The sequence below is a fragment of the Muntiacus reevesi genome, chromosome 10 (assembly GCF_963930625.1).
Source record: "Muntiacus reevesi chromosome 10, mMunRee1.1, whole genome shotgun sequence".
Classification (NCBI taxonomy): domain Eukaryota; kingdom Metazoa; phylum Chordata; class Mammalia; order Artiodactyla; family Cervidae; genus Muntiacus; species Muntiacus reevesi.
The window spans coordinates 56,642,200-56,666,901 of NC_089258.1; the positions used below are offsets into that span (position 1 = coordinate 56,642,200).

General features: G+C 45.0%; 1 protein-coding gene across 3 annotated transcripts in view; it reads right to left on the reverse strand.

Moving 5' to 3' along the window:
* The window catches only part of IRF2 (interferon regulatory factor 2), an 82,914-nt gene that overhangs the window by 15,562 nt on the left and 42,650 nt on the right, over positions 1-24,702 (reverse strand). For all 3 annotated transcript variants that reach the window (XM_065946874.1, XM_065946875.1, XM_065946876.1), the window contains 4 exons: positions 17,315-17,414; positions 15,774-15,950; positions 15,421-15,467; positions 6,837-6,954 (listed from right to left, as the gene is read on the reverse strand). In XM_065946874.1, the coding sequence (XP_065802946.1) occupies positions 6,837-6,954; positions 15,421-15,467; positions 15,774-15,950; positions 17,315-17,414 (442 nt within the window). The remainder of the gene's footprint in view (positions 1-6,836; positions 6,955-15,420; positions 15,468-15,773; positions 15,951-17,314; positions 17,415-24,702) is intronic.

Sequence of the window (24,702 nt, forward strand, 5' to 3'; positions counted from 1 at the left end):
ACCATGAGTGATCACCTACAAGACCTCACAACTCCATGGGGAAGATACAATTATCACCCTATCTTACACAGGCGGAAAAACATTGTGGAGAATCAAACAGCTAACAGAGCGATCAAGGGTCAGACAGCTGGTTAAGTGGCAGCCTCAGGGTAGAAATTTAGTTTTCCCTCTCCAGTGCTCAGCAGCACGTTTCCTGAAAGAAAGAGTTAAAGAAGTTCAAACTGAGCTACCCAGGGATTTCTGAGCCCCTCTTAGGAGAAAAATTTCAAATCTCACCTTAATAAAACTCTGGGCTCATAACCAATAGTGAAATTGCTTTTCAACAGTTCTATATTGGGTGCCAAGGAAATTCTCGAATGGTTAGAGGAGCAAGGAATCCACTAAGCTCCTCTAGCTTATGAAGGTCAGCACATCAGGAAAAGAGACACCCACAGGAATGTAATTTTATCGGGACCTCGTCGCTGAGACTTACAACAATATTATTCATGGCTCGTTACTGATGAGCCTGTTTGATTCCTTAAAAGGTCATTCTCACTTTATTAACAACTGTTGACTTAACGCAGGGCTCCACCCGAGAAAGTAAGTTGCCCCATGCCTCAGAGAAAGATCTTAAAAGGAGACTACTAGAAATGGGAAAGTTCTTTGAAGGTGGGTTGGTCCTACCACTTGGCAGCTGAAAAAAAGCTGAAAACCAGGGAGGTCAGCTAAATTGTCAAGGTCACTCAGGCAGCTGCAGGGTCCAGCTGAAGGCATAGAAAAGCAGGCCATCTGCAAGCTACCACGGAGAGAAATTTCTCTGACCTCATCTGAAGTTTGAGAACTTAAACTGTGAATACCAGCCCTGATGACGTAACACAGATAGAGAAAACTTCTCTTAATCAAATCTATTTTAATATGATTTTGATAATATCACAATCATAATATCATTTTACTATCTTCTAACCACATTGTGGGCTTCCCTGGTGGCTCAGCTGGTAAAGAATCTGCCTGCAATGTGGGAGACCTGGGTTCGATCCCTGCGTTGGGAAGATCTCCTGGAGAAGGGAAAGGCTACCCACTCCAGTATTCTGGCCTGGAGAATCCCATGGACTGTATAGTCCATGGAGTCGCAAAGAGTCGGACACGACTGAGAGACTTTAACTTCACTTTTCAACCACACAGTGATTTCTGGTGATACCCACTGGACGCTCGCAACAACCCTGTGAGGTGGGCAGGATCAGTTTTATCATTTCTGCTTTAGCCATGAGGAAATTTGAGTCTCACAGAAGTTAGGGAGTTTGCCTAGGATCACGTGATAAACAGAAACCTGCAGAACTAGGTCTAGAGCCACATCCTTTAAGCTTTTAATCTGGTGCTCTTTTGTTTTTCTTTTTCTAAAAGATAAAAGAGTCTGGCCACGATTTGGTTTAGGCATTCAAGGGTGGTAGAGACAGTGTCTGCAAGGTTAGTACTTTCAGAGAAGGGAGCTCTGTCCCCACATGGGCCACACTGTCCCCCGAAAGTGACAGGTCTACAGGGGTGCCAGGCAGAGCCAGAGTGTGACAGGTGTGTATACACTCTTCACTCCCACCAGAAAACAGCATCCTGTACTGCCCTGCTACAAAGGGGAGCAAACAGCGTGTTCTAGCAAAAACTCGGCTGAGTTTATCAACTTGTCTCAAGGGTCAGCTCTCTGGGAGCAGAAACCCGGGTAAGACCTCATGGATTGGCAGCATACCCTTCCTGATGAAGCCACCAAATGCCCCTTCCTCACCCTGCTATGTGGACGGAGCCTGAGCACCCACCCACAGAAACAAAACCCACGACCCAAAGCTTTTTCTCCCTGGATGCACACACAGAAATCAAACTGTTCAGGGTCATTCAAGTTCAAACACAGGTATAAAAGAAGTCGACAGGGGCTAGGTCACCAGGAGCCTGTGGACGTGACGGTCTTGGTCCTGGGGCAGGGCGGTGGTGACAGGGTGAGACTGGCATTTTGTGACACACGACTCCATGGAGAAGGGGCAGCGTGGACGCGGAGCTCGGGCCAGTGCGAAGGTGACTGGGAGTCGCATCAGAAATAGAAGAGGACGGATTTGAGAAATACGACCAGGGAAGACAGGATCAGACGGTTAATTATAAATGAGGCGGAGGTGGCAAGAAAGAGGGGGAAGGAGAAAAACATCGATAGCCTCCTGAAAAGTTGACAACATCCTTGGGTAAATAAACACTCCTTAAAGGTTGAAAAAAGAAAGAAAACCTCCACCTTCACTGCCCCGGGCTGCAGGGGCACGCGGGACTGAGACCACGTCCTGTGCTGGCTCGCCTCTGTCACCCTGGGTTTTCCAAGGTCCAGTTCACCCAAGAAAAACAACATGTATTATCGGTTGTGTCTGGGTACACTGTGAGATCTCAGTTCTCACCTCATACATGGACCACCCGATGGCTAAGAGTTTTCTCGGGGTCCTGATAAAACTGGATATCCGATCTCTGACCCTGTCCCCAAGAGCCTCCAGGACAAGGCCCAGGCCACTGAGAACCAGCATGGAGAGTCTTTATTCACCCCATCTCAAGAGGGGTGCCTTCTATCAAAGGAGCCACCCCAAAGCTACTTTTTATCTCACAGATGGGATTTCTCATATCTGAAGCATCAGGGAAAATGGGAAAGCGAAAGGCACAAAGGAGCTGAAAAAATGAAGACAACCATACAGCCTGAGCATCATCTGTGTGTGTTCTAAGTCGCTCCAGTCGCCTCTGACTCTTTGTGACCCTATGGACCACAGCCCGCCAGGCTCCTCTGTCCATGGGACTCTCCAGGCAAGGGTACTGGAGTGGGTTGCTGCACCCTCTTCCAGGGGATCTTCTAGACCCAGGGATCGAACCCGCGTCTCTTACGTCTCCTGCACTGGCAGGCCATCCTCAAACAACTATTCTGATGCCAGAGGCTGCTGATCTCAAGTTATAAGTGGGAGGCCCTGGGAAGTTTGGTTTCTTAGTTCTGAATCTCTTCTGCACCTTTTTTGTTATGTTCTGCTCCTGTAGATACTCAAAGTTTCTAAGCTTAGCTGAAAAAAAAGAAAAAAAAGCTACTCAAGGTTTACTTTAGATGAAGTCAGTAAAATTTGGAAGCAATTATAAAAAAAAAAAAAAAGGTACGTCCTAAGACAGTGCGGTTTGGGCCACCAAAATCAAGGCAAAATCCAAATCACATTATTTCCTAATTCTTTATGTCTAGTTACCCAAGGCCTGCTTGATTTACTTCAGGGTCATGAACAACCTTCCTTATTTCACAGCAGTCTTTGCTTTCTTGCAGGGTGGGGTTATCTTTATCAAGGAACACAATGGGGGCGATGAAGCCCCACCTAAGCCAGGGAGACAGAATTTCCGCACCTGCAGACTTCACACACTGGCCTGGAGGTGATTTCAATACAGTTCAGCAGAGGCCCTGCTGACCCGGGCAGTAGGCCAGCAGGGTATTATCAGAACAATCCAACATGTTGCTGGCTTCTTCCACTTCCTAAAAACAGAAGTTGCCACACACACGAAATAATTCAATGTGAAAGAAAAGTAAAAACAAAAATAAGGAGTGTTTTTTTTTCCCCCTCCCTCCTCTTAAAGGGGCAGCAGGTAAGGGTGTTGGGGGGTGCTAACCTGTGCACTTCAACGCTCAGGAGAGAGGAAACGGGAAAGGACCTGGTTTAAGTACTGAGACACCGCACTCCTGCGTGGAGTGCACAGCCAGCTAAATCTGGAAGTACATTCAGCTGTTATGGACAAGAAGGCGAGCCCAGGACACTGCCCGCTGACTGTGAGTGTGTGTGCACGTGTGCATGTGTGCGTGTGTGTGTGTGTGTGTGTGTGTGTTTTCCTGCTGCCCTAAGAATAAAAGTGAAACACAGCTGCGATCCAGCAAGAGTTCATTTGTCAGGGTAACAGTACATTTCATTGTTTACGCCCTTACTGGATTTGCTTACCACACAGCCCGCCCATCTCCAGAATAAAAATATACTGGCTGGCTGGCCTCCACGGGATTAAGATATTGATTTTCAATGTATTTCCCCAGGGACAGAGCTGACCAACAACGAGGAAAATGCTCTCGTATTAAGGACTCATTTCAGCTCCCATTTTTAATATCATAAACATGGGCTTATAAGAGGGGACTGAAAACATCTTGAAGTTTTCCTCTTGGTGCCTGGATACAAAACTGGAAGGAACTCTGAGTTTAGAGACCAATAAACAGAAGGCAAGAAACGGTGTCATTTTTAAATAAAACATTTTTTTAGAAAGTAAAGACAGCCCAGAAGAGAATCTCTCCAAAGCCATTGGAGCCTCGGAATCAGAAAGTGCCATGTTTGTCTCACCTAGGTCCACACATCACAGAGGCTGGAATAGCTAACTAACCATCACTTGGGAGAGTGGAGACAAGGCTCTGAGAAGGGTTTAAAATCTGAACTAGTGGTTCTGTTAGCAATAATCACAAATTACTCACTCCTTTCAAATACTTGCATGGATCCACTGCACCTATCATTATACACCTTTGGAAGGGTCACTGACTAGTTAGAAAGAGATATTCAAACTCATTTTACGGCCATCCATTAGGATTTTATTCTTTGGAAGAGAATCATTTAATCTGGTCGGTGATCCTCTAACCAAACCTGGCCTTCATCTTTGCCCCAGAAGGAATGACTCATTAAATCAGTGCCAACGCTATGCAGCACCCACTTCACCAAAGGGCAAAGAACAACCAACCTGACAGAGAATTTACATACTGAAGACTTAACCAGAATGTTAAAAAAAAAAAAAAGGTGGTGGGGGGGGGCGGGTAAAGAAAACTGGTCCAATTCTGGCTTCTGTCTGGCATTTTATCTGAGGCTGAATTTCCCTCCTTAAGGAAGGGGAGCTCAAAAGTCAAACAGCTCCCTCAAAATAAGCTGAATCTTAAGAAAGCGTGCCTGGAGGGTTGGCATATATCTTGCTTTTTAAAAAGAGCTCAGAGGACCGGAGCTTTCCGAGGACAGTCTGCTGACACAGGGCCGATCAAAACCCAGGTGCTGGAAAAGCAGCTCCCGGCCCTGGGGGAGAAGGCCCAGGAGGGAGGGAGCCGGACTTCCGGTCAGACAAGCAGCCTCGCTCCAGAGGGGAAGTGAGAAGGCTGCTCTGTGGACAGCTCGCTCAGCTCAAAATGACTGTGGGGCCATCTGTCTCTGTGCAAAAGTGCCGCATCCCAACGAGGAAGACAAGGCCGTCCAGTCACGAGATACAGCATATGCATCATTCTTCCTTCACCCTGCACGCTGCTGGAGACTCCAAAGTGCAAGGGAGACCCTGCACGCGTGATTCTACCTCCAAACTCCAAAACCCCATGTGCAGTGGCTGCAACTTCCGGTTCAAACTACACACTATGTGCTTAGTCACTCAGTCGTGTCCGACTCTCTGCGACCCCACAGACTGTAGCCCACCAGGCTCCTCTGTCCATGGGATTTCCCAGGCAAGAATACTGGAGTGAGTTGCCATTTCCTTCTCCAGGGGAATCTTCCCAACCCGGGGATTGAACCTGCGTCTCTTTTGTCTCCTGCATTACAAGCAGATTCTTTATCTGCTGAGCCATCGGGAAAGCCACTGAGAACCCACGAATGAAGGTCCTCAGATGTGAGGCTGACTCTTGGGGCTCTGCTTGATCTTTCCCATTCTTACCAGCGTCAGAAGGCCTAACTGTTTACAAAACGGAGCAAAATGAAATGAAACCAAAGGTATTGAGGGCAAAGAAACGGAGGTTCTGGATTCAGAGGACTGGAGTCAGAATACAAGTTTAAGGCTGGGCCTCTACTCTCGCAAAGGGTCCCCACCATCCGCTCACAGCAGCACCCCGGCGGGACTTTACTGAGATACAATCCTCACTTGTCACCCTCCTGCCTAAAAGCCTCCAGGGGTGGGGCTTACATGATGCATGTATATGAAACGTCTGTGAGCCTTAGTATCTGCTATATTTCAATTTTTAAAAACTTAAGCACACACACACATAGACACCCTCCAGCACTTTTGAGGAAAAAGACCCAAACTCCTTCCCAGGGTCTGCAAAGGTCCCCATAAGCCCACTCCACTTCCTTTCTGAGGAGCCTCATGGGCCCTCCCTAGGTGCACTGGCCTTCCCTCTGATCCTCCAAGCGTGTTTCTGCACCGGGGTCCACGGGGCTAGGTCCGCTGCCAGCCCCCTGCTGCAGTTCCTCACCCTGCAGCATCATCTCTCCAGTCTGTCCCTCTGGTGCATTTATCATGGACGGTAAAGCTGTTGTCATCTGCAGTTCCATGAAACTAGGAATTGGTCCAGCCTTGCTCCCCATCTACTTCCCCATGCACCATGCGGCTTCTGCTGTACGGAAGGCACTCGGCACTCTTGGTGGGATCACAGTGCCCCCTCTGGCCACGCACCTCTGTTTCTGCATCTCAGAGATGAGCGCCACCTCTGTGGCAGGTCCGTCATCCAGGAGATACTGTGACGACTCGTGGGGACTGTCTCCCCCACGCCTTGTTCCCAAGTTAAATAAATAACACATTTGTCCACATAACCAAAAATACAAAGACTGAGAACTGCTAGTCATTAGCTGCCGGCGGGCAGTGGGGGGGGTATCTCTTTTCATCTACCTATTTTCTTGAGGTCCATCCACCTCAGTTCCTTTATCTGATCCTCAAAGGATTTTATTTTTCAGCCCTGACATCCGAGGGCCTGAACTTGCATTCTGAGACAGTTCCAAGCCCTCCTCCCACGGCCTATGTTATTTCAAGTCACGTTTTACAAATTCTCGACCCCGGAGGGGCTACTTGTGTGTATAAAGAAATGAGATGTCAAAATAGTTTACCTATGATGTTCACCGTACTATCCACTTCAGTTTTTATAGTTGAAGTCAGGACCGCATACTCAGGAGAAAGATCACTTACTCCATTACTAAGCCCCAAAGGTGACTCAATTGGTTCTTGCTAGGAAGAAGAAAAGAAAAAAGAATTGAGAACACTTCCTTTTCCCTTCCTTCGCTTAGTTTAAATTCTACCCTGTCTGCTTTCTTTTAATGCCAAGGTCAGGTTCGTCTCCCAAGTGCATGTTTTCAATCAGCCTAGAGCTTAAAAAGCACATTTCTGCCTAGAATGTCTTCTCTAGTGTTTCCTTTTTTTCCCCCCCTTCTTCCTTGGAGGAGATAACACCACTGCACCTGGCTTGCCTTCCTGAAATGCTTACCTCTGCACCCGATGACCCCTGGGTAAGGAAGCTGCGTTACTATCGAGGTAAAGCACCGTGCTGGGGAGACCTCAGCTCTTCCTTCTCTGAAGGAGGAGGTGCATGTGAGTCAGCTCTTGGCCTTCTCTCTAAGGGAGGAATCCTGCTGCCCCTTTTATACTTTTGGAGGAAAAGCTCTGCCTCAATTACAAGCCCAAGGACAGGAATTTAGAGCACATGGTGGATGAATTCTTCTCATATTGGGTTTGCCCTGGACCCTAGCCACGTGAGAATCCTGCCCCGGGGCGGGGGGGTGGTGGGGGGTGGCCGGTGACACGGGCCAGACTCCCAGCTGAAGACTCCCCAACTCCGTGGAGGCCAGTGGAGCAGCCCATATCCATGGTGCCTGTTAAAGCCTTCCAAGAGTCTACATATTGATTCTAATGAATCTAGGAGAACCAATTCCTCTCCCCAAGCTTGACTCTCAATTTCTGCTTTACTCAAGTGCACCAGAGCCCTCCAACCTCTGAACACACCAACAGCTCTGGGAGAACCAGTGCTGGGGTACAGACTGACTTTCAATGGGTCTGATGAGAGCGCTTCTCTCCCAGAGGACATTGCACTGGTGTCCACGACAGCAGCAGAATCAGACCAAAAAAAGCCACAAACTCCTGGGGAAACCACACTGGAGAGGGGGGTATGAGGGTGGAAAGAACAGAAGACGGGAGCAGATCACGTGAGATGGATATGACTGTGCTTTGAAAAATTTCGAGTGGCTGCTCCAAGGCATGCAGAGTGTTCTTATCAATGCATGTGCTGCTTGGACTCAATGACAAATGCCCTGCAAACCTTAGGGAAGCCACAGTCCCATAGGCCCAGCAAATTCCCACCATGATATCCATGACTTTGAAAACATCACCTCACTGTAATGAAAAATCACAAACAGTAGGATTGACCAGATGTATGAAACACTGAACCCAGGAAGGACCTGGGACAGCCCTGTTAGCATCTGTTACCCCCTTTCCCTGTAGCATCTCTTTTACATATTCCAAAGTTTATCCTTTCTGGGAAGAAACTCGCTTGCTTGTGACTTGAGGTGTCACCTTCCCTTGAAAGCTAAACTCTTTTGACTATGTACCTGCCTTCCCACCTCAGCCTCCTCACTACGGCTTGGAAAAGCCTGCAGTCTGGCTGCCACTCCACTTGTGGAAGTGAACTCTCAGCTCCTGGAGAGGGTGATGGTGAGACAGTCTGGCTTTGGAGTCACATGAGCCTGGAGTTCAAGTCTTTCACTAGTTACAGGGCTTTAGTCTCTTCAGGGGTCTCTTAGGATGCTGTGGACAGCTATAAACTGAGGACAGTAATAGAACCCACACCATTCCCACGGGGATGATGGGAAGATCAAATAAGATAAATTGCACCTGTCATATATAATTAAATAAACACTGGATATTATCCAAGGTCACCGATAAAACTCCCCTCTCCCAAATCCAGGCACCTTTCTGCAAGTCTCTTTCCCAAGTCAGCCCCACACCCTGACATCCAACAGGAAGACCTGGAAATCTCCCTTGACAACAAAATCTACCTGATTCTCCACCCTTCTGATGGCACCCTCCTCTCTGGTTTTCTCAATGGCCCCCTTTCTACCCCCACCATCTCCAACAGGCCCCACGTGTCATTTTATCCCTCTTGCATCTCTTTGATTTCCCAAAAGGAACTAAGAACATTTTAAGGAATTATGGAAAGAACTGCTCATTTTCATGGGTCTCTTTTGCTGTCATTTTCCACTCTAGGTTTCTTATAACAATAATGAGGCAGTCAGACTTGCATATATTTAAAAACCTAAATTATTCTGATTTCTCAACGTGGAGACGTCAAAGTGTTTCACATGATCTACAGTTTAATTAGTGGCAAGTGAGACTTTTATCACATTACACTTGAGAAAACTATGACTCAGAGACGAAATTAGTTTTCTAAGATCACACTACTTTTTTTTTTTTTTCCCTAAGATCACACGGAGATATAGGAACTGAACTCAGTCTTTGGTCAGGGAACATGGTCTAATTCCAGTAGTTTCTGTCTTAATAAACCCTTGGATCCTGTACTAATTCCAATGGAGACTGAGACAGAACTACTGCCAACATTGTTCTACTCCCCAGATCCCTGCCTTGAATCCTGCACAACTTCTGTAACAGAACAGAATAGGAAATGGCAACTCACTCCAGTATTCCTGGGAAATCCTATGGGCAGAAGAGCCTGGCGAGCTACAATCCTTGGGGTCCCAAAGAGTCCAACATGACTGGGCGACTAAACCACCAGCACAACCAATGGAGCTGAGACTACTCTGAATGCTGCTTTGCCTCCTCCCAACCCCACATCCAAAATAACCAGCCGGTCGATTCCCAAGTCCTCCATGCAAACCTCCTCATTGGTTCTGAGAGGACAAGACAGCAGATTGTCTAGTGAAAAGCATCCAGCATCTCTCTGAAAGGTTTCCATCCAGGGAGCAGAAGAACAGGGATCTTTACTACCTTCAGCTGAAAATTTTGAAATTATTAGAATAGGAAGATCTAAAACTAAACTATGTTTTTGTTTTTTTTAAAAAGGCAAGAGCCCAAATTAAGAAAATAGGTGAACGTTTCCCTATAGAACAAGTATACAGAGATCCTTCAGGTCACGAATGGCCTCTGCCCACAGCATCTCCTGGTCCTCTGTGATGCTCATTCTTGCCCTTTGCCACACCTGGCTGTACCATAACCTGGCCCGCTGAGTCCTAAAGCCAACCTGCCTCCTCCTTCTGTCCTAACATCTCTCCAAGAGGCCTGAAAACCCAGGGCTGCTCTTGGATCCACACCTATCTTCATCCTCAGCATCCTCTTCCAGAGAAATGTCTCCTCTCCATTCCAACCACTATTCTCTCTAAACTGTCTACTGCAGTCTCTCCTCCGTGACTGCTTCCCACCACCATGAGAAAGACCCCCTTTAAATATCAAGTCCACCACGCTCCAAGTCCTTCCCAAGGAGTTCAACTGTGCCTTATGCCACAAAAGCACCCACGGAGGTTAGTCAGCCAACCAGTTTTGCAGACTGTGCTCTGAGCAGTCCCTTCAAGAGCTTCCAGGAGGAGAGGGAGGCACCAGGGTTGGCTGGGAGGGCCCTTGACTTGTTCCCTCCTTCTACAGAAGTTCCGATTCCATCTGTTGAAAGTTCAGGTGGGTTGCTTGCCTGGGTTTTCAGCTCATTAAGGTTTAAAAACTGAAGGTCCCTTGCAACCCATGAAAAGTTCACTCCAGTATCATCCCTGACAGGTAGTCATTCAGCCTATCTGTGCACAGCAACAGAGAGCATATTGTTTGGTAAGCCAGCTCAAGTCACTGTTGGATTCGAGAGCTCTAGCAGAAAAATCTGCTGACTTCCCTGGAAGTCCAGTGGTTAAGACTTCGCACTTTCAGTGCAAGGAGTGCGGGTTCAATCCCTGATGGGGGAATTAAGATCCAGCATGTTGTGCAAGGCGGCCAAAAAAAAAAAAAAAAATTTTGTTGAGCTAATACCTGCTTTTCTGTAACTCCCATCCAGAGGTCTGCACTCAGAACTAACAGAGACCAGACCCGTTCTTCACCAAGTGACTGTGCAGGCTGTCCTTGATTATATTTTCTGTAAGAGTACCAATTCTTTGATTTGGAAGCAGTCTACAGTTTGCAAGTATTCATTTCTAATCCATCCAACCTACATGCCTTCTTTTCCCCATGTGCCCTCACTCAGGCTCCTGCTCTAATGAAGCTGGAAAGTTTCCTGATTTCTCATTTCTGACTCTTCAACCCCATGGACTGTAGCCCACCAGGCTCCTCTGTCCTGGAATCCTCCAGGCACGAACACTGGAGTGGGTTGCCATTCCCTTCTCCAGGGGATCTTCCCCACCCAGGTATCAAACCCAGGTCTTCTGCATTGCAGGCAGATTCTTTACCATCTGAGCCACCAGGGAAGCCCTACCCAATGGAGATCAAACAGCAAGTCTGACCTCCAGACCTTCACATATGATGCTCCTGGTGGAGGAGGATGTCCACCAATTTACTGGCGTGTCCCCCAAGGCCTGGCTCGGAGCCCACGGCTTCCAAGAGGCTGAGAGGCATTGAGGGAGGTGATGGGGCACAGGTTCTGGAGCTGGACTCACCTGGAATCAAATCCCAACTCCATAAAGCAGTGCAACTCTGGGGAAATCACTCAACATCTCTGTGCCTCCACTGCTGCTGAGGCAAAAGGGAGACAGCCTGCCCATCATGAGAAGGACGAAGTAGGTAATAATTGAAGCTGAGAGCATGGCAGGAGCTCCAGAATGTCAGCTGCACCCCTCTGTTTTATCCATTTTGATCCTTACTGATCGTGGCCTTGGGACATTTTCTGAAACACAGATGTGCTCTGATGACGTGCCATCTAGTACTGCTCTCTACTATGCTTCTTATTCGAATATTTCCTTAGACAGACAGTTACCGCCACACAGGCAGGGCTCAGTTCAAGTAAAAGATGGCTCACTTGGTAAACAGCGTATACTCCGACATCAAGGGATATGGAGGCTCCAACATCAGGGGATATGGAGGCAGCATTTCTGCACATATTACGTGGTCACTGGGCCTTGGGTCTTCCAGTTTCCGGGAAGCTATTTCCCGAGGAAACAAAGAGCATGGAGATAACAGACTGCCTAAATGGCCCAAGAAGTATCCTAAGAGTGGGCCAGCATGCTCTGAATATTCTTTCCTAGTTAAAACTTCAACTCAATCAACTATACTGCAATGAAAAAAAATAATTTAAAGAATAGTATTTATTCAGTTATCTTTAAAAAAAAAAAAAACCTTCAACTTTAACTCAAGGAAGACTGGGAAGAGCTTGTTTTGACAGCAGATTTTCATCCCTAGTTACTACATGCTCCTGCCTAATCACCCAGTCACGTCTGACTCTTTGCGACCCCATTGACCATGCCAGTCTCCTTTGTCCATGAGACTTCCCAGGCAAGAATACTAGAGTGGGTTGCCATTTCCTTCTCCAAGGGATCCTCCCGACCCAGGGATCCAACCCACCTCTCCTGGATTAGCTGGCAGATACTAATTCACCAGGGAAGCATACGCATTAAGACAAACTTTCTCTGTAGAAGAAACCTACCTAGTCTATTCAGTTGCATATATGCATAGGACTATGAACTCAGATCTTAGGTGTTTTGACAAACAATAAAAAGTAATGTATGAACATCTCAGTAAAATCCTTTACCCAATTCCAGACAACCTGGGGAATGAACTTTGAACCGCTCTACAGAAACATTCAATGAACACTCTGCAGCCATGAGCCACAGCACTTGGGAAAGCCTACCAGCCTCCTCCATGTTCCCAGACAGATGCAAGGGGATTTATATTCAAAAGTTAAGTTGTGTTTACTTCCGACGAATCGCCTACCTTCTGCTGAAGGAACAATGTCTCTCTGAGGGACACATTTCAGGTACTAAGCAAGCCTACATCATAGCAGGATTTCGCACTGTGCCCTCTCCTGGGATGGAATTAACACACATGGCTGCACCTACGAGGAAAGCTCTGACTTGCTCCCCAGTGTCAATGTGGGGCCTGGCCACATGGAAGACACTGTCATTGGTGACGGGGCTGCAGATGACCTTTACTGCCGAGAACACCACGTGCCATCAATTCTCACATTGTCGGAATTTCGAGGGGCACATTCCTCACATTTCCCTACCCCTGAAGTAAGACGTGCCTCCTGGTCAATTATATGTGTCAGGATTTCACTGCAAGCAGTTTTCCTTGCTTACAGATAAAAAAAATAATGGTACATCTTACAATCATTGGTACCTAATAGTCATTGCTTCTGGTGGATATGTCTGAGCAAATCAGCTGAAAAGTGAACATTTTTTACTCCATTTTTATTTCTCCATTAACTGAGATTATGAAATTTAATCTGCATTCTAACCCTCCACTCCCTCCCCATATATTTATTTATGCATCTACTTGGTCAACAAATACTCATCTATCTATGCAGTGATCAAATATGTATTAATTATCTGTTTTGTACCAGTGACTAAACTAGATGCTGTGAAAATATTAATAGCAGTAAATATGATAGAGTTGTACTTAAGACTGTAAGCTGTACTTAAGAGGATTCTTCAAAATCACATATTTGTGGAAGTTACACTTTTCTGACTAAATAAGAATAATCAGAATGTACGCCCTAAAAAAAATCCAAACAGTGGGAAATTTGATACAACGAACAACATTTTTTCAATTGCAAGAAAAAAATAATTTTTTGAAAGTAATCTAGTGGAAACCCATAGGTTAAAAAGACTTGAGACATATACAAAAATCACAACATGTGAACTTCATATGATTTTGATTCAAGTGATCAGACTGTATAAAAACTATGAAACTTATGAGACAAATTAGAAATTTTTAGCACTGACTGGATGGATATTTGGTGATATTAAAGAATTACTATTAATTTTGTCAGATGTAATAATGATTCTGGATTATTTTTAAAGAGCATTTATCTTTTAAATATATTTATTGAAGTAGTTGTGAAAGAAAATGATGTTTGGAATCTGCTTTAAAATATTGGGCTGAACCATATGAAATTATTTTTGCAAGTCAAAAATGGTTGAGTATCTGCAATTTCATGCATATAGGAAAGTGGACAGAGGTACTAATGTAATAAAATGGCCATGAGCTGACTGATGTTGAAAGCGGGGTGACGGTCTATGAAGTACATTTGACTCACTTGCTTCCTTCCTGTGTGTATAAAATTTTTCCATAATAAAAAGTTAAAATAAGGCCTATACTGTGCTATATTTAAAGTAAGTCACCATCTAAAAATACTGAAAGTGGAAACTAGAGGTCTCACTGCTGAAACATTCTAGCTAAAATGTTTCTTTTCCATTGTAGAAGTAAATGTGTCTGAAATTTTAACAATTTACCTAAGTTTTCCCCTCTAACTACCTTCACAAGTCAAACTGAAGTATATTTTTTGTGTGTGTTTTTCTGACTATTCTGACTCAGTGGTTTGCTTTTAAACATTGTGCTGTCTAGATAATTCGGATTTTCCTTCAACAGTTATTCTGGAGTAGAAATCAGAGTACTTGGCATCACTTTTAAGTTCAGTTCTAAGTTACCATGTGAACTTGGCCACATATCCCGCTGCCCTTGGGCCCGTGTCACTCAGCCCTCTCACGCCACCGTCTCCGCATCTGCAAAGAGGGTGCGCTGAAGCAGGACATCATCTCTCCAATGGTCTACGGGCCCCGACTGTAGTCTGATCTTTGCTTAGCAACTGAAGCTCATCTTCAGTTTCTCATGGGATATTTGGAGATTCTCTGGCTTTTGAACAAGGGCCACCCAATCAACACACAAAGACCCTCACAGGGTAGGGGGTTTCAGACTACACAACTGACGGAAAAGCTCACACACACAAACACATCCCTACGGGAGACCTTTGGGACTTATGAAAGCTAGCTCTATACTGAGATCCACATAAATACAGGGCTTGAACAGACCACAAACTAAGAGTCTACCAAGGGAAAAAAAAAAAAAAAATATATATATATATATATACACACACACACATAAATAGATATACACACACACATATATATGTGTGTGTGTGTGCATACGTGTTTGGTCACTCAGTCACGTACAATTCATGTGCAGCCCCATGGACTGTAGCCTGCCAGGCTCGAGGGGCCTGGTGGGCTACTGTTCATGGGGTCACAAAGCATCGGACATGACTGAGTGACTAAGCACACACATATATAATGCACATACACATATAAATGTAGGTATTTAACATAAGTTTATAATACCTAATATATTTTAAAATAGATTTAATGACCTGAAAATATACTTGATATTATCAGATAGTAGCAGGTTGCTGGAGCTTAGCTGGAGCTAAGTGACCAGCTGGCAAGAGTTGCGGGGGCCAGATGGAGGCCTGAGACTGCCAGGCTCAGTGTGGATTTGTGAGTTCATTCATAAATCGCTCAGGGAAATTGGATGAAGCAGGGGAGGTGTGTGTACCTGGGCCTACAAGCGGGCACATGCCAAAAAGGAGACATGAAAAGCACAGAAATCACAACAGCAAAGGAGGCAAGATTAAATACTTCACAGAGACCACATCGCTTGTTTTCATGAGACAGACTATGAATCACTAGTATGATCACAACTTTGGCCTCCTCTCTGCACAAAGATTACCTTGATGTGCTTCACTCTGTCTTCTTTTTCTGTCTTTGGTTTCTTTCCTGTGGCAACAAAAACAGTTCGAGATTAATCCCAGAACAGACAGACATTTCCCCTATGTTAAATTCTTTCTGAAACTCTCGGTGCATTTATTGCTGTAATCTGTAGATGTTCAAGATCCCAAACGTTTCTTTTCCTTTCTTTGGGGGCTCTGAGAGTCATTTTACCCAGCCAAGTAAGGGCAGAATTAACATCCACAATGGGAACAAGGGTTGTATCCTTGCTGTGGCTACTATTGTGGAAATCAAGAAATCACAAAGGCGCTATTTAAGCGGTGGGTGTTTTAGCCTGTAAATATCTTTATCTACCTTTCTTAGAAGGTCGCTCAGACATGGGCAGCATCCGGTAGACTCTGAAGGCATTGTTTCCTTTCTTTATGCTTTTGTCTTTGACTTCCTCGATGTCAGGCAAGGAGTTCATGGCACATCGGAAATTTGCCTTCCACGTTTTCGGGTCGGGTTTATCTATTCCTGGTTGATGCTTTCCTAACAAAATAGTCGAAAGAATTAAGGTTAAGAAAAAAAAAAGAAAAAGAGAGGGAAAATTATTTCCAGAGTAAAAATTTCTGGAAACAGGATTGCTGGCGGGTTGTAGAGAGAATGCTTTTCATTCCAGGCCACGCCTACAGTGAACAAACGTCCTGGTTTGTTCCAAGCTGAGAAGGTTCTTGGGATGTGGGAATTTTAGTTTTAAAATCCAACATTCCAGGGCAAACTGGGACAGACTGGTCACCCTGGGTCTACAAAATAGATTGAGAGAAAATACGGCTAGAAATCAAAGTGGAAAATCAAGGTAAGGAAAAGAAAAAGCTAGGACGCCAGGAAGGTTTCTTTGGTGGCTCAACTGGTAAAGAATCTGCCTGCAATGTGGGAGACCTGGGTTCAATCCCTGGTTGGAAAGATCCCCTGGTGAAGGGAACGGCGACCCACTCCAGTATTCTGGCCTGGAGAATTCCATGGACTGTATAGCCCACGGGGTCGCAAAGAATCAGACACGACTGAGTGACTTTCACTTCATTTCACTTCAGGAGGCCAGGAGACCAACAAGCATGGGTCACTGGAAGGTCTCTTTTACAACCGACTCTCAAATAAACAGCTCCCTAGTTAAATTATATTATAAATAAATAGCTACATAAATAAACAGTAAATAAATAATAAAAAATAAATAGCTAAATAAATAGTAAGTAATAAAAAATAAACAGCTAAATAAATAAATAGTAAGTAATAAGAAATACATAGCTAAATAAATAGTAAAAGAAACAGCTCTCTAGTTAAATTTTATTATAAATAAATATAATCTCGACTACCTTTGGGGGAGATAATTCGACCAAGGTTTGCGGACCAGAACAAATCAGTTCTACATCCCCCTGATACACACCTGGGGAGCTTCATCAGAAAACCACATTTATATGGCTGAGTTCCTTCACTGTTCACTGGAAACTGCCACAACATTGTTAATTGGATATACCCCAATAAACAATGTTTTTGGTGTTAAAAAATTTAAAAAAAAAAGAAAACCACATGTCCAGGAAATTTAAAGACTCAGTTTCTATGGAATGGGTAGAGCATCACTTCTGAGTGATGAAGTCTACACCTCACATGTCCTGGATGTGTCTGGAGATAAGTCACAGGTTTATCAGCACTAGCTTCGTGAAACCATAAGCCACGGCATTCATACATGCAGTAAAAATAAAAAGAAACAATAGCTAACAGTCTATCATATAACTGATAAAGTACCCTTTAAACACACTGCAATTTCATTTGTCAGTTGTACCTTGATTTTTAAAAAGCATGAAACCAACCAAAAAAAACAATAGTGCCGGCCTCTGGAGATGATGCGGGATTCATACCTGTATGGATGGCCCAGTTTCTAAAGAGGGGTGCATCTTTCTCCACATCCCACCCATGTCTAGCAGCATGCATCCAGGGGATCTGAAAAATCTTCTTTTCCTAAAAAAAAAATAATAATAATAAGAACTGCAGCCAAGGGTTTCAGGCCATCATTGCAGAGGGTTCTAGTTCGTTTTAGCTAGTAAGACTCCCCATTAAGTAAAAATCAGTGGGTTTGCTGAATATCTATGGTAAACCAAACCCATTTTCTCACTATGACCCAAAGCTTGACAGTCTACCAGGTGAGATTGAGAGGCAGGTGGAGTCTGTTAGGCTAGAAATAAATTCCGAGGTCAAAAGTGATGATCTGGGAAATGCCAATGTGTTTCATTATTTGTGCCTCCTTTTTTACAGGACCACAGGTAACTGGTCACTGACTGAAACGTCTATAGCTTACGATTTATTTCTATCACTTGGTAAAGAGGAACTCCAGCTGTCTTAGGTAAATTAAACATCAGGCAACTCTAGCATGGAAACACGTACATGAACATATGTAAAACAGGCAGCCAGTGGGAATTTGAGGCATGACGCAGGGAGCTCAACCTGGGGCTCTGGGAGAAACTAGAGGGGTGGGATGGGCTGGGAGGTGGGAGGCAGGCTCAAGAGGGAGGAGACGTGTATATACCTATGGCTGATCCATACTGATGTACGGTAGAAACCAACACTATACTGTGATTATCCTTCAATTACAAATAAAGATATTTTTTAAAATTAGGCAACTCTCCAAAGCAACACTCATTTCACTGCTAAAGGGAAGTTGGGGTGTCTGAGGCCACTGTCGGAGACTGAGTACCTCAATCTGCTCATGAAGCTAACAGAAATGAAAGATTTTGTTTTATGGACTTCCCTGGCGGTCCAAGGGTTCAGTTCAGTTGCTCAGTTGTGTCCGACTCTTTGCAACCCCATGGACCGCGGCACACCAGGCCTCCTGGTCCATCACCAACTCCTGGAGTTTACTCAAACTCAGGTTCAGGGGTTAGGACTCGGCGTTTTCTTTCTTTCTTTTTTTTTTTTTTTTTTTAGGACTCGGTGTTTTCATTGCGGGTGGGTGCGGGGACGGCACAGGTTTGATTCCTGGCTGGGGAAATAAAGATCCCGCATGCCAGATGGTGTGGCCAAAATACACAAATATAATAAAATAAAATAGAGAAGTTAAAAAAAAAAAAACTTAAAAAGATTTTGTTCTAATCCCTATGTGCCTACTACCTGGCCTGAGGAGAAAGGAACAAATATAAACAAAGATGTACCAGTTATATGAGGATGATACTCCTTTCTGAAGAAAAGTCCCTTAAGTACAGTTCTTGTCATAGAAGACCTTCTCCATCTCTCTTACATCCAAACTCAAAACTGCTTTAATCAACCCTGGCAAGTCTATGACTAGAAACTAGTGCTTTGGAACCAAAACAGTAAAACTACTTATGTGAAACTCAGTTCACTTTGCATGTTCACACACTCTCAGTTTTGGTTCTTGCAAGACCCAAAGGAGCTGGGTACATGTTACTATTTCCGCTTTACCGTTAAGGAAACTGAGGAACAGATTTAAATTATCCATGCAAGGAACTCACGGTAATATTAGTAAATAACCAAATTCAAAACCTAGGTCATGTGACCCCATATTCAATCACTGACTCACACTGCCAGTTGTCTCCCAGGGTTTAGATTTACGTTTCCTGACCTGCAACAGATCCGCTGACTTGGATTCCATGGAGATTAAAGACTAAGAAAACTGGATTTTTTTAAACCTCTCAAGGTAGGTCTGATCATTTCTAGGGATGGGGAAAAAAAAATCTCTGCACAATACACCGGAGCAGGAAAGTAAATGTCAGGAGGGATTTTCCACCACTTTGGTTTCACACAATGAAAGATACAAATGGGCCCCGCCAACCCAAAAGGGACCTGGTGCCTCCCCACAGAACCAGTCACAAAGCCGAAACTAAAAATATGTCAGAACATTTGAGGGTTCCCCAGAACTGTTAGAGGGGAAAATTCCATGTATATAAAACGTAGTCAATAAAGAAGAACTGAAAGTGAGGTTTTTCATAAAACCCTCCGTGTTCACGCTGTATCATCCACCGAGAGAGGGCAGGGTTTCAGGTTGGCCAGTTTCAAAAGGACAGTGATCTGAAGAGGGTTGAGTGAAACTTTATTTTTTACGGTCGATGAATATCAGAGTGCAAAATCACTCAGTGCAGTTTTTAACATTCCCAGGGAAAAAAAATTAAAAAAAACCCATAAATTTATCTCTGAAAGAACTTTTCCTGAAGTACACAACCAGAATCTAAAGGTTTATGCTTAAAGATACAGACCCTTAGAGAATCAGACTCTTGTACTTTTTTCTAGATCAAAGGAGATCTGGGGTGACACAATCTGACATCAGTCTCCTGAGACACAAAATTGATTCTGATAAGCAGATCTTTTCAAGCGTGTGTGTGCACACAAGCACACACAACTTTGTGTTTCAACAACAACAGCAACAACAAACATACACACACACACCTCCAAACTTGTCTCCCAGAAATCATGCCCAATCATGAAACCATGAAAGTAATGACCAAACCTAGCAATCATCCACTCTAGTGTTCTTGCCTGGAGAATCCCAGGGATGGGGGAGCCTGGTGGGCTGCCGTCTATGGGGTCACACAGAGTCAGACACGACTGAAGTGACTTAGCAGCAGCAGTAGCAGCAATCATCCAGCATGAATCCCCTTGAAATGGGCAAAGGACCTGAATAGACATTTTTCCAGGGGGGCCTGCATACACCGTGTATGGAAGGACTGAACCCAGCAGCAGAGTCCACTTGTATTTCCATATGTAGAGACCTCTGCCCACCTGTAGGCAGGAGAGATAAGCCCAGTTCAAGTTGAGAAAAACATCTGAGATAATTTTTTTTTTTTTTCATCTGAGATAATTTTGAGCAACGCAGGACAAACATACCTTGGCCCCAAGCGGAATCCAGCCTTCTTATCTCCCACGGCCCCTTCACTCCCCCAATATTTATAAGATGTTCCAATGCCACTCGCTATATTTGTTTGGACTTCTCACTGTGTTCTGAGATGGCCTGATATTTACACAAGTACAAGCCTGCTTTCAAAGTGCAGAGCAGGAAAAGGTCGGAATTACCCGATGACCTCCAGGTCTCAGGGTGGGGGTCTTGGCGCCTGGGTCCAGGCAGACCTCCGGGGAGAAACAGGAATCTCAATAATCAGGGTGGGAATCGATCAAAGTGATGAGAACAGTGAACCTGGAAGCCACCTCCTTTCTTCCTCAAGAAACAGTCCAGGGAAACCACAAATCAAGCATGAGGACAAATCCAGAACAGACCTGGTCTCTTCCACAAGCCAGTGGAGAGACGGCCAAAAGGGAGCGGGCATTGCTCACAGACAGGAACCAAATACAACCTGGGGGTCTGCTGTGGCTTCTGATGGAACAAATAAATCCTAGAAAGATATCTGGGGAATAGTCAAGGTATTCTGAATAGGACGGGGCAGTAGTGACATTTTAAATGATGACTAATTATGATTAATTTACGATTATCCAATTGGTAATGGTATTGTGAATCCATAAGATAATGTTCTTGGGTCTTACAGATAGATATACCCAGTCAGGGAGTTGCCTTAATCACCTCCCAACACAGATTTCTTAACTTTTAATAGTTGTTCAATCCAGATGTGAGTTTTAAATCTAGAAGGGAATTTGCTGCACTATTCTTTCTAGTCGTTAGATCATTCAAGCATACTATGTATATTTGCAAATACTCATAATAAACTGGCCCAAGCCACAGCCACTTTCAAGAGCCAGGTACAGTGCTGCTATGCGAACCTCCTCATCGCTCCTCCAGAGGAATCCAGAGCACCTGTTCCATCAGGTCCCACCCCCTCATGTATTGGAAGCAGGAGATGCAAACAAATTCAAGGCATTAATTAGCCACCTATTTATCTTCCCTGGTGGCTCAGTGGTAAAGAATCTGCCTGTTAAGCAGGAGACGCAGGTTCGATCCCTGGGTCAGAAGATCCCTGGCAGAAGGGAACGGCAACCCACTTCAGTATTCTTGCCTGGAGAATCCCATGGACAGAGGAGACTGGTGAGCTCCAGTCCATGGGGTTGCAAAGAGTTGGACACGACTGAGCGACAGACTTTCATTCACTTCCCCACCCCTTCATGTATTGGAAGCAGGAGATGGAAACAAATTTAAGGCATTAATCGGCCACCTATTTATCTCTTGCTAGGAATGCACTGCGTATGATGGAGTCTCCGTTTGAGAGCGATGTGACATTGCCAACCCAGTGTTATTGAGTCTAATTATCTTAACAGAACAAAAACAGGGTCACCGATATTCCTCCCCTTCAAGTAGCCATCCTTCATCCATTCATTCTCGGCACAATGTTACCTAAAGCCTCCAGCGTGGTCAGGCCTGGCACTGAGCTCTCAGTTACAGTCAAGACACCCCTGGTATGTGGCCAGCCTGGAGTGCCTCCCTGTGAGCACTGGGAACAGCAAACCCCCGAGGACAGCACAGCTTTTCTAAGAGTCACAACAGGCTTCAGCAGAAGAGAATTTGGGATGACCTCAAACCACTCAAAATACAAGTAGGGATTCTTGGGCTTATGAATGGGCAGGGAATAACAGTAGGGTCTGAGTGAAATATTTATGCAGACAGACAAATGCCAGCGAGCCTAAGTTAGCAGAAACCTATAAATAGATGCCCTGGGGAGGTGTGGGTACAGACAGGAAATGCCCCGAGGCCACCCAACATCTACAGTGACTACAGCTAGAGGGCGTTTCCGTCGGCATTGGGCCCTCAGGCAGCCCAGGAGCCGCGGGCACAGCATCGTCCTGGGAGATGCCATCTGCTGCAGCCACCACCCCCTCTCTGTCCTTCAGCCTCGCCCACGCCCAGCCCAGCAGACGATAAGGTGGTGGAGGTCTCCTGTCCTGCACCAGGGAAGGCACTCAGGAGCCAAGAGCCAGGTGAGTAAGGCTCCACACGATGGATTGCCTGAGAGGCCCTAAGTGTTCAGCTGCACCAAGAAGAATCCATTCACTTTCTGGTCCTCTTTAGAGCCAACTGGACAGCAAGGAGATCAAACCGGTCAATCCTGAAGGAAATCAACCCTGCCAATTCACTGGAAGGGCTGATGCTGAAGCTGAAGCTCCAATCCTTTGGCCACCTGATGCGAAGAGCCGACTCACTGGAAAAGACCCTGATGCTGGGAAAGACTGCAGGCAGGAGGAGAAGGGGATGACCGAGGATGAAATGGTTGGATGGCTTCACCCAATGGATCTGAATTGAACAAACTCTGGGAGATGGTGGAGGACAGAGGAGCCTGGTGCACTGCAGTCCAAGGGTTCGAAAAGAGTCGGACACAACTTGGCAACTGAACAACAAAATCCAAAGTACACAGACAGAGGGGCTGGAGAAAAAGGTATCTCAGTGGACAGTCCCAGTGAAGAAGTAGCTCTGAGAGGGGGTGTACGCTTCCTTGGACTGTCATAACAAACTGCCATCCACTGAATGGATTAGCACCACAGAAATGGATCCTATTATTTTTCCGGAGGCCAGAAGTCCAAAATCGAGACATCAGCAGGGCAGTATTCCCTGCAAAGGCTCCAAGTAGGATCCTCCTTGCCTCTTCTGGCTTCCAGTGGGTCCAGGTGTTCTTGGCTTATGGCTGCAGCCCTCTAGTCTCCGCCTCCTTCTCCACGTGGCCTTTCCCTCTGTGGGTGTGTCTCCTCATCTGTGTCTTTTTTTTATTTTTATGCAGACCATTATTTTAAAGTCTTCACTGAATCTGTTACAATATTGCTTCTGTTCTACCTTTTGGTTTCTTGGCTGCTAGGCATGTGAGCTCTTGGCTCCCTAACCAGGGATTGAACCTGCATCCCCTGCATTGGAAGGGGAATTGTCTTAACCACTGGAACGCCAGGGAAGTCCCTCTTCTGTGTCTTTTTTTTTTTTTTTAACCTTGAGAAAACAAGCATGTTTTTATTGAAATATATTGAATTTACAAGATTGTGTTAGTTTCAAGTGAACAGCAAAGTGATTTAGATATATACATAAATTTTTGCAGATTCTTTTCCATTATAGGTTGTACAAAATATCAAATATAGTTGCTTATTATTGTTGTTATTATTGTATTGCCACTAACTTGTGTCCAACTCTTTGCCACCCCATGGACTGTAGCCCCACTGTCCATGGGATTTTCCAGGCAAGAATACTGGAGTGGGTTGCCATTTCCTTCTCCAGGGTCTTCTGTGTCTTATAAGGACGCTTGTCACTGGATCAGCCCACCAGATAATCCAGGAGGATCTCATCTCGACGTCCTTAAGTTAAGTACATCGGCCAAGACCCTTTCTCCAAATAAGGTCACAACCACAGTTTCTGGGGGTTAGGATGTGGACATATCTTTGAGGGGGTTACCATTCAACCTACTACAGACAACAACAGACTGCAGTGTATTAAGAGCCCACTTGCAGGAGACATGGTGACGTTTGAAGCAAGCCATTGTGTCAAGCTAGCCAAAAACGGTGGGTGGGTTTTGAAAAGGAAAAAGCAAAGGCAAACAACTGACTTCTCTTCAGAAATCAGGAACATCTGCTTTAATTTCACATCCTAAATCAATATAGGCAATAGTACCAGTTCTTCAAAATATAATCCTCCTAAACCTACGAGCCTTGGTTTCCTTGTCTGCAAAATGACAAAAAAAAATCTAGCTGATGACTTGTTAAAACTCAACATTCAGAAAACTAAGATCATGGCATCTGGTCCCATCACTTCATGGCAAATGGATGTGGAAACAGTGACTTTATTTTTGGGGGTTCCAAAATCACTGAAGATGGTGACTGTAGCCATGAAATTAAAAGACGCTTGCTCTTGGGAAGAAAAGTTATGACCAACCTAGACAGTTTATTAAAAAACAGACACATTACTTTGCCAACAAAGGTCTGTCTAGTGAATAGTCATGTATGGATGTGAGAGTCGGACTTTAAAGAAAGCTGAACGCCAAGGAACTAATGCTTTTGAACTGTGGTGTTGGAGAAGACTCTTAAAGAGTCCCTTGGACAGCAAGGAGATCTAACCAGTCCATCCTAAAGGAAATCAGTCCTGAATATTCATTGGAAGGACTGATGCTGAAGCTGAAACTCTAATACTTTGGCCACCGATGTGAAGAACTGACTCATTTGAAAAGACCGTGATGCTGGGAAAGATTGAAGGCAGGAGGAGAAGGGGATGACAGAGGATGAGATGGTTGGATGGCATCACTGACTCTGTGGACATGAGTTTGAGTAAACTCTAGGAGTTGGTGATGGACAGGGAGGCCTGGTGTGCTGCAGTCCATGAGGTTGCAAA